The sequence below is a fragment of the Peromyscus eremicus genome, chromosome 4 (genome assembly GCF_949786415.1).
Source record: "Peromyscus eremicus chromosome 4, PerEre_H2_v1, whole genome shotgun sequence".
In the NCBI taxonomy this organism is placed as follows: domain Eukaryota; kingdom Metazoa; phylum Chordata; class Mammalia; order Rodentia; family Cricetidae; genus Peromyscus; species Peromyscus eremicus.
In genome coordinates, this window is record NC_081419.1 from 63,760,203 (window position 1) to 63,770,717 (window position 10,515).

The 10,515-nt window shown below is 38.3% G+C and overlaps 1 protein-coding gene across 1 annotated transcript; it reads left to right on the forward strand.

Moving 5' to 3' along the window:
* On the forward strand, positions 1–960 carry LOC131908261 (olfactory receptor 10AG1-like). Its single transcript, XM_059259313.1, has one exon. The coding sequence runs from the start codon at positions 1–3 to the stop codon at positions 958–960; it is 960 nt and encodes a 319-aa protein (XP_059115296.1).
* Positions 961–10,515: the final 9,555 nt, after the last annotated feature.

Sequence of the window (10,515 nt, forward strand, 5' to 3'; positions counted from 1 at the left end):
ATGGATGGATCCACACTACAAAGTCCTCAACTAAAGAACCACTCCAAATTGGTGGAATTCATCTTACTTGGCTTTTCTGATGTTTCCAATTTGCAAGAACTTCTTTTTGGGGTGTTCTTAATAATCTATCTAATAATTGTGATGAGTAATAGCCTCATCATCATAATTACTAGGACTGACCCTTCCCTACAGACTCCCATGTACTTTTTCCTTGGAAATTTTTCTTTCTTAGAAATATGTTACGTGTCAGTCACTGTGCCCAGGTTATTAACAAATCTCTACAGACAAGACAGAAACATTTCCTTTATGGCTTGTGCTACTCAAATGTATTTCTTTCTTGTTTTTGGGGCCACTGAGTGCTTTATTCTGACGGCTATGGCTTATGACAGATATGTTGCCATTTGCAACCCATTGCTCTACCCTCTCATCATGAACAATAGACTCTGTATACAACTGGCAGCTGGCTGTTGGCTAAGTGGAGTTCCTGTGCACATAGGGTTCACATATTGGATCTTCTCTCTACCATTTTGTGGATCAAATCAGCTGAATCACTTTTTCTGTGACATACCTCCAGTCCTGACCCTAGCTTGTGGGGACACTTCTATGATCGAGATCCTGGTCTATGTGATTGCCCTTTTAGTGGTCACTATTCCTTTTATGTTGATTTTTGGATCTTATTTGAAAATAATCTCAACCATTCTGAAGCTTCCATCTGCAACTGGGAGAGCCAAGGCCTTCTCTACATGTTCTTCCCACCTTATAGTTGTAGCTTTATTCTTTGGATCAGGTATCATTACATATTTGCGGCCAAAGTCCAGCCATTCAGCAAGAACAGACAAATTCCTTTCTCTTTTCTATACTGTTGTGACCCCAATGTTTAATCCCATGATATATTGTTTGAGAAACAAAGATGTTATGATTGCAATGAAAAAGTTCCTTCTGAGATGTATGATGTTATGACTCAAAAACATGCTTGATTTGTTTTTATAAACTTTCTATTTTTGAAATTGTAACATAATTATATCATTTATTTCTTGCTGTCTCTCCTTCTTACTTATGACATGCACCCTTCCCCTCATTCCTGCTCAAATTCATGACCTCCTTTTCTTTAAATATTGTCACATATAAATCTATGTACATAAAAATACAATAAAACATGCTCTTTTTTCATAAATTATTTGTGGTTAACTTTCAGCAACTTTGAATTTTGAGTGCTTTTGTATGAGAACCCATTTTTTTATATTACACAAAACCAACTCAGTGTTTATTTTCAAGCAGTAGATTAAATCCAAACTTCAGTTCTTATTTATGTGCAAATCTAATTTCAAGATAATAAAGTTCTAAAGTAACAATGGAGTTATCAAAGAATGTGTTTGTTCTTTTTATGATAGGAATTCCAAAAAATGGCTATATTTTCTTTTTCATGAAAACGTCATCTAGATGTATGCTGTACTGGCTGTTTTGATGTCAACTTGACACAGGCTGGAGTCATTAAAAAGAAGGGAGCCTCAGTTGAGGAAATGTCTCCAAGAGATCAAGATCTAAAGCATTTTTTTAATTAGTGATCAATGGGGGAGGACCCATGCTATGGGATAATGCTTTTCTACACTGATTTAATAAAACACTGATTGGCCAGTAGACAGGCAGGAAGTATAGGTGGGATAAGCAGAGAGGAGAATTCTTGGAAGAGGAAGACTGAGTCAGGAGATGGCAGCCCACTGTCCAGGGAACAGCTTATAGTAGCACACAGGTAAAGCCATGGAACACATGGCGACATATAGATTAACATAAATGGGCTGAGTTTAAGTGTAAGAGGTAGTCAGTAGTTACCCTGGACTAATGACCACTTCTAATTAATATAAGCCTCTGCGTGTTTATTTGGGTCTGAGCGGCTGGGGACTGGGTGTAACACACACAAAAAAACTTCCAATTATAGATCCAGACCACTGTGGCTGGTACCATTCTTGGGTTGTTGTTCCTGAATTCTATAGGAAATCTGGCTTAAAAAACAGGAGAAGCAAGCCTGTAAGGAGCTCCCCCATCATGGCCTCTGCATCAACTCAATCCTTCAGGCTCCTGTCTTGACTTGGCTCCTGTTCTGACTTCCTTTTGTGATGAACAGCAATATGGAAGTGTAGGTTTAATGAACCCTTTACTCTACAACTTTCCTTTTGGTCATGGTGTTTTGTCACAGCAATAGAACCCTTTACTACAACATGCTTACTACACTATAATGTTGAACTGAATTAACAATGAGTAGGTAAACTCAGTTATTGATGCTTTTTTATGCACTTGATTATTGATTGTTTCATAATCATATAATTCTACTATAGAAAGATCAAGTTTCAGTTGACATTACGTATATTTTATGCTAAAGAAATCTTACTTTTTTTGAGTAGTCTGCTGCCATATGTGGGTTTAAATTATTGTTTTACAGATTGACATGGTGACACACACCTTTAATCCCAGCACTCTGGAGGCACAGACAGGTGTATCTCTGAGTTTAAGGCCATCTTGCCTGTAGAACAAGTTCAGGGCAGCCTGGGCTACACAGAGAAACCATGTCTTAAAAAACCCCAAAGAAAACAAATATAATTTTCCTTAAAACACTCCTCTCTTTTTCCATTAATACCCATGGTAGTTGTTTTGAAATATTTTCTTAACAAATTGCTCATATTTTTAAAAGTAAAAAAAATTGGAATTCCATGGAATTTTAGTATTAATATATTAGTAGTATTTATCAAGAAATATCACTGGGAAACAGAGTTTTCAAATGCATTTCAGTGGTTTTACATTTTTTTCTTCTGAAATGAAGAAGATCCATCCACTAAGCTAGTGAATTTCTGAATATTACAAACTTCCTTCACAGAAGTGCACATTTTATTCAGGCATGGTATTTGCACAGAATTATATATAATAGTAAAATAAGTAGATCCAGGCAGTGGTGGTACACACCTTTAATCCCAGCACTCGGGAGGCAGAGGCAGGTGGATCTCTATGAGTTCAAGGCCAGCCTGGGCTACAGAATGAGTTCCAAGAAAGGCATAAAGCTACACAGAGAAACTCTGTCTTGAAAAAAAAGTAACTAAGTATATAGGTACAATCTTTAATGAGCCAATTATAGCAATGAATATTTACTTATTTTTGTTTTAAAAAGATTTTAATCTTTAATTGTTAAGCTTTCTTTTCCTTTATTAATACTACAAATTAGTTAATCTTATAGATAAACAATTCAGTCTTACAGAATACAATGGTGGTAATCAGCGGCTAGGTGAATCAGGAGGCAAGAAGTACAGGAGAGGAAGATAACTGGTAGTAAGCTATAGCTATTGCACAGTCGAGTGACTAGCGATAATGGTAACATACTGCAAATTTCTGAAAATTAGAAGAAATACATTGAATATATTTGAAATAAAGAAATGATCATGTGTGTATTTAGCATTGAAATATCAAATTTCTAACAAATATGTACAATTTTTAATTTATCTGTTAGTATTTTTTATCTAATTCTTATAAGAGTGGTGGAAATGGAACAAAGCTCTCAAGTTTAAAGAGAATAAAGGACAGCTGGGCACTTGCTTATAATCCAAGTACTCATTAGGCGAAGTTGTGTTTCTGAGGGCATCCTTTTCTACATATCAAGTTCCAGGCTGGCCAGAGCTATATACTGTGACCCTGTATAATAAAACAATATAGAGGATTGAGAGAGCTTAATTAGCTGCTCTAGATAATAGAAAATAGAAAATCATGGAAGTGTATCTCAATAGTGTTGAGAGCATTAACAATAAAATTTTCGTAGGACATTTCATATTCTAGTCATTTTGAAAAATATCATATATAGTTTTTAAGCTACATGAACACATAGCAGAAATCAAGACAGAAATTTGGTGTGCAGATACCTTTGATGTAATAGGGGTAGAATAAGATGAACTGCCTAATATTTTGTTCTCATCAGTTAACATAGAAGATTTAGCACCGAGTCATCATAGGAATCAGTAGATATTTCATGAAGTGTTGAAGATATTTTGTAGTAACATACAACTTCATGATACCTAATCAAATATAGCCTAGTCTGCCCCATATAAGAACATAATTTGGAGGAAACACAAAGAGAATGTGTGTTTTAAAGAGATATTTTGTTTTTACTCTATTAAAGAGTGTTGTGTTTGCATGTACATATGTGTACTGATGTGTGTAGTACCCATGAAAATCAGAAGAGGGCATTGGGTTCTGTGGAATCAGAGTTACAAGCGTATGTGAGCCACTGTGTCCGTGATGGAACTAAACCCTGTCCAGCTCCAACTACTTTGTGGTAAATGTCTGTATATGTTTCTGTCTTGACTAATAAGGAAAAACTGAGATACTTTCCAGACCAAGCACTCTGGGAAAAGAAGAGACACAACGAAGACGCTACCATGCTGATTAATTTAAATTCTTTTATTATGGAGTATTGTTGGTCGAATACTGCAGTTAATTTGAGTCATCTCTTTATAGTCTTAATAGTGAGTTATTCCCCAACTATTTAACAAACTTAACATTCTTTGGACTATGGTGTAAAACATTTCTCAATAATTTGGCTTGGCTGGTAAGTCTCCATCAACATCAAACCCAAAACTCATCAGATAGCATCTGAAAACTTACAGCAGAGACTCTTCTTTACAGTTCTGTAGCCTTCCTACCTAATGTTCATATAAACAAATTTATTGAGTGCCTTAACTTGTAACTTTGTTTTGCTGTGGAGTATGAAGTGTTCATTTAAGCACTTCTATATTAAAATATATCATTCAGGGTATCATGAACCTGTGTTTTGAGTCCATATTCATTCATATCTGATTCTTTTTTTTTATGTGGCTGTTTTTTTTTTTATAATTTAATTTAATTTTACATATCAGCCACAGATTCCCCTGTCCTTGACCCTCCCACCCACCCCCTGCTCCCCAGCCCACACCCCATTCCCATCTCCTCCAGGGCAAAGACTCCCCTGGAAATTCAGCTCAACCTGATAGAGTCAGTCCAGGCAGGTCCAGTCCTCTCCTTTCAGGCTGAGCTAAGTGTCCCTGCATAAGCTCCAGGTTCCAAACAGCCAGCTCAGGCACTGAGGACAGGTCACGGTCCCACTGCCTGGATGTCTCCCAAACAGATCAAGCTAATCAACTGTCTCACTTATCCAGAGGGCCTGATCCAGTTGGGGGCTCCTCAGCTATTGGTTCATAGTTCATGTGTTTCCATTCGTTTGGCTATTTGTCCCTGTGCTTTTTCCAATCTTGGTCTCAACAACTCTCACTCACACAAACCCTCCTCTTTCTCGCCAATTAGACTTCTAAAGCTCCACCTGGGGCCTGGCCATGGATCTCTGCATCTGCTTCCATTAGTCTTTGGATGAGACTTCTAGCTTGACAGTTAGGGTGTTTGGCAATCCTATCACCAGACTAGGTCAGTTCGGGCTTTCTCTCGACCATTGCCAGTAGTTTATTGTGGAGGTATCTTTGTGGATTTCTGGGGACCTCTCTAGCACTTTGCTTCTTCCTATTCTAATGTGGTCTTCATTTATCATGGTCTGTTATCCCTTGTTCTCCCTCTCTGTTCTTGATCCAGCTGGGATCTCCTGCTCCCCTAAGCTCTCTTTCCCTCGACCTTTGCCATTCATTACCCCCACTCACATCCAGGTTGCTCATGTGGATCTCATCCATTTCTCTGTCATTGGGCGATCCCTGTGTCTTTCTTAGGGTCCTATTTTCTAGGTAGCCTCCCTGGAGTTGTGAGTAGCAGTCTGATCATCTTTGTTTTACACCTAGTATCCTCCTATGAGTAAGAACATACCATGTTTGTCTTTCTGAGTCTGGGTTACCTCACTCAGGATGATTTTTTCTAGATCTATCCATTTGCCTGCAAAACTCATGATGTCATAGTTTTTCTCTGCTGAGTAGTATTTTATTGTGTATATGTACCACATTTTATTTATCCATTCTTCAGTTGAAGGGCATCTAGGTTGTTTCTAGGTTCTGTCTATTACAAACAATGCTGATATGAACATAGCTGAGCAAGTGCCCTTGTGGTATGTTTGAGCATTCCTTGGGTATATGCCCAAGAGTGGTATAGCTGGGTCTTGGGGGAGATTGCTTCCCAATTTTCTAAGAAACCGCCATATTGATTTCCAAAGTGGCTGTATAAGCTTGCATTCCCACCAGCAGTGGAGGAGAGTACCCCTTGCTCCACATCCTCTCCAGCATAATGTGTCTTCAGTGTTTTTGATCTTAGCCATTCTGACAGACGTAAGGTGGTATCTCAGAGTTGTTTTGATTTGCATTTCCCTGATAATTAGGGATGTTGAGCAATTCCTTAAATGTCTTTCAGCCATTTGAGCTTCCTCTGTTGAGAATTCTCTGTTTAGTTCTATAGCCCATTTCTTAATTGGACTGTTGGGCATTTTGATGTCTAATTTCTTGAGTCTTTATATATTCTGGATATCAGCCCTCTGTCAGATGTGGGGTTGGTGAAGACCTTTTTCCCATTCTGTAGGCTGTCACTTTGTCTTGTTGACCATGTCCTATGCTCTACAAAAGCTTCTCAGTTTCAAAAGGTCCCATTGATTGATTGTTTCTCTCAGTGTCTGTGCTACTGGTGTTAGATTTAGGAAGTGATCTCCTATGCCAATGCGTTCAAGACTACTTCCTACTTTCTTTTTTATCAGGTTCAGAGTAACTGGATTTATGTTGAGGTCTTTGATCCACTTGGACTTAAGTTTTGTGCATGGTGACAGATATGGATCTATTTGCAGCCTTCTACATGTTGACATCCAGTTATGCCAGCACCATTTGTTGAAGATGCTTTCTTTTTTTCCACTGTACACTTTTGACTTCTTTGTCAAAAATTATATGTTCATAGGTGTGCAGATTAATGTCAGGGTCTTCAATTCGATTCCATTGGTCCACATGTCAGTTTTTATGCCAGTACCAAGCTGTTTTTGTTACTGTAGCTCTATAGTAGAGCTTGAAGTCAGGGATAGTGATGCCTCCAGAGGTTGTTTTATTGTATAGGATACTTTTGGCTATCCTGAGATTTTTGTTTTTCCGTATGAAGTTGAGTATTATTCTTTCCAGGTCTGTGAAGAACTGTGTTGGTGTTTTGATGGGGATTGCATTGAATCTATAGATTACTTTTGGTAAGATTGCCATTTTTACTATGTTAATCCTGCCTATCCATGAGCATGGGAGATCTTTCCGTTTTCTGAGATCTTCTTCAATTTCTTTTTTCAGGGACTTAAAGTTCTTGTCATATAGGTCCTTCACTTGCTTAGTTAGAGTCACCCCAAGGTATTGTATATCATTTTTGGATATTGTAAAAGGTGATGTATCTCTGATTTCCTTTTCAGCCTGTTTGTCAATTGTATATAGGAGGGCTACTGATTTTTTTGAGTTGATCTTGTATCCTGTTATGTTGCTGAAGGTGTTTATAACATATATGATTCTTAATAAATTATCAGTGAGTGTTGTGTTTTTCATCAAAACATATGAAGTTCTATTGTTATGTACAGTTTTCTCGGAGTTGAAACATCCCCTCATCTGGGTAGGAAGGAATCTCAGAAGACTCAGAAAATAAACAAATACCAACTGTTTGGCAAAACTGAATGTACAAGATTTAAAAGATCCCTCCAAAAGCATGAGGTAGCAGTAAAGAGTAGCTGGAAAATGAGACTTTCCAACCCAGGGAACTTCTTGTAAAGGATTTAACTTGTGATGCTTTGTGTAAATTATATAGAGAGATCTAGGGATGTTGCTTCCATGAACTTCAGCAAGACTTGTCTGAGACATTTTTGATGTAGCTATCTTGAGTCATTCATGATCCCTCAGCCTACAGAAGGTAGTAGAAATGTCCTGGTTAGAGCTGCATACTCAACTCTGGCACTCATGTTCTCAGTACCCTAGTCAAAGAATCCATTACCATTCAGAGCAAAGAGAAACTTCTTTGATTGAGTGTACCACGGCCTATGAAAACAAACAAAGTTTATGATGCAGTTTAGTACCATGACAATTTAGATGAGCAACAGTAGTTCTCCCTTCCCCATCCAGGATGTATGACATATTTTTAACCATGTTTTCAGCTCCAGTCACCTTTTTCATTTGGTGTATTGGTTTCTACACAAAATCAGGATGGTTGGTTACCCTGTACCATCTCGCCTAGCAGGTTAACATTGTAGTTTGTAGTTAGACAAGACTGCTAATACATTTTCTTACACAAGATACTATATAGACCCATTACAGCACTTTTCAGCACTGTGAAAGCTAGTGAGTAGGGAGGAAGGTTCTAGCTTAGTTCTAGCTTGATTTCTCTATATCCCCTTAATAAAGTGTTTGGTGATGAGATTTTTTTTTTGTTTTAATTTGTTCTTGTGTTAGTTTTAATTCATAATAATAATCTTGACTCTGTACTACTACTTGACTCTGAAGGGAATGAGGAAAATGTAGAACTCAAAGAACATCAGTGAGAGCAGAGATTATAGCATATTGTGAGCATATGGGGTGGAGGAGCTCTCCCGAGCTACAGAATGGATGATTTCATGGGCAAGTCAAAAAATATTAGTGTTGTACACAGTTGACAGTTGAGATCTTGCTGGGCTTTACACTCCTGGATCCAAAACACTCTGTGGCTCCCACAAAGGTTATGCCTTTTTTCATCTTCCTAAAAAATGGCATGTGACATTCAGGCACTTAGTCTTGACTGCAAAGAAGCAGTACTCGGAACCATCAGAGTGTGGTTCGGCATTTTCTATGGACAAGATTCCAGGACCTTTATGCTTCAGAATGAAGTTCTCATCCTCAAATTTTTCCCCATAGATGAGCCTACAGTCCATGCCCTTACAGGGTATGAAGTTGCCAACCTGGCACATGAGTCCTGAAATAATTCGGTGAAAGTAGGAACCCTAATGTCTGTTAGCATTTAGACATTACCTGGCAGTGCCCTTGAGGACCTAGCCAGTAAGCAGTCACTACTTTGGCCTACTCAGGGACCTGACAACATCATCTTTTGTACGCATTTGCATAGCCTATTTGTGTATGTGCTAAGTCCCTTTTAAGAAGTGGTCCCTGTCCACCTTTCTCTTTCTCTTTTTCTCTCTTCCTCTCTCTTCCCACAAGACTGAGTCTATACCTCCTCTCTTCCCCCCTTTCCTGTCTCTTCTCCTCTTCCTCTCACTTCTTTTTTTTCTTCCTCTTCTCTCCCCAGCTCTTCTCTCCCCCTTCCAATAAACCCTCTATGTGAGTGCTGTCTGCATGGTATGTGTGTCTCTCTCTCACCTGCCGTGAGGCCCATTGTCTCCAGCCTGCGAAGGCCATCGCCTGCCATTTTCAAATTATAACAATATCCACATACTTTCTCTCCATGGGTTACAAGATGCAAATTTTGAGCTATCTTTAGAACTTCATCCAGAAAGAGCTCAAAGGATGAGCACAAAAACAGCAAAGGGATCAACCCTGATTGCCATGTGTAAAAGCAGTCACAGGGAATGGTATGGTAGGCAAAATTCAGCAATGAGATATTTTCTATTTTAGGCAGGAAAGTAAAATTCATGTAAGGAGTCTGAATTTTTTTTTGAGGCCTCCAGGGCCTTTGCAACCAACAACAGTCTTTGAATAGATGCCACAAACCTGACAATCAATTTGGTTTTTGTTTACTAAAGAATGACTTTGAGCGACTTTACCCATCCTTATAGACTATCTCATTCCTAACTGTAGTTTTTTAACCAAAATCTATGTGAGAAACTTGCAGACAATGCTTACTTAACCAATTATGAGTTCTTTATTTTTGACTGGTGACAAAGACTGGGCCAGCAAGTCAGAGAGATTGTTGATGCTGAAGCTAAGGGATACAGTGTTGTTTTTTGTTTTTTCCCCTGGAGCTGAGAGCCTTGCTAGGCAAGTGCTCTACCACTGAGCTAAATCTCCTACCCTGGGATACAGTGCTTTTAAAGGTAAAGGATCACAGAAATCACAAATTACATCAAACTTATGTGTCAGAGTAAGCTTGCAACCTTTGTTTCTTCAACTTAGTCATTAAAGACACAACTCAGCAACCAATTTTCTTTCTTTCTTTTTTTTTTTTTTTTTTGTTTTTTCTGTGTAGCTTTACGCCTTTCCTGGAACTCACTCTGTAGCCCAGGTTGGCCTTGAACTCACAGAGATCCGCCTGCCTCTGCCTCCTCAGTGCTTGGATCAAAGGTATGCGCCACCACTGCCTGGCTCAACAACCAATTTTGATTCATGCCTTTATCATTTATTTTAGTTAATGTTTACTTTGTACAAATGTTAAGTTTTTGGTTGATACATCTGAATAGTGGTCAGGGTCATAGACAATTCCATGTGTGGTATCATGACAGACCTGGCTATTGTAAGGAAAGGTAGAATGCAGAGAAGAGTCTAAGCAAACACAAAATGGAATCTGGGCAAGATGGTATTACTTAATCACTTCAAAATATAAAACAGTAAATATCAATATGTTTATTTTCAGTATCAATTTTAG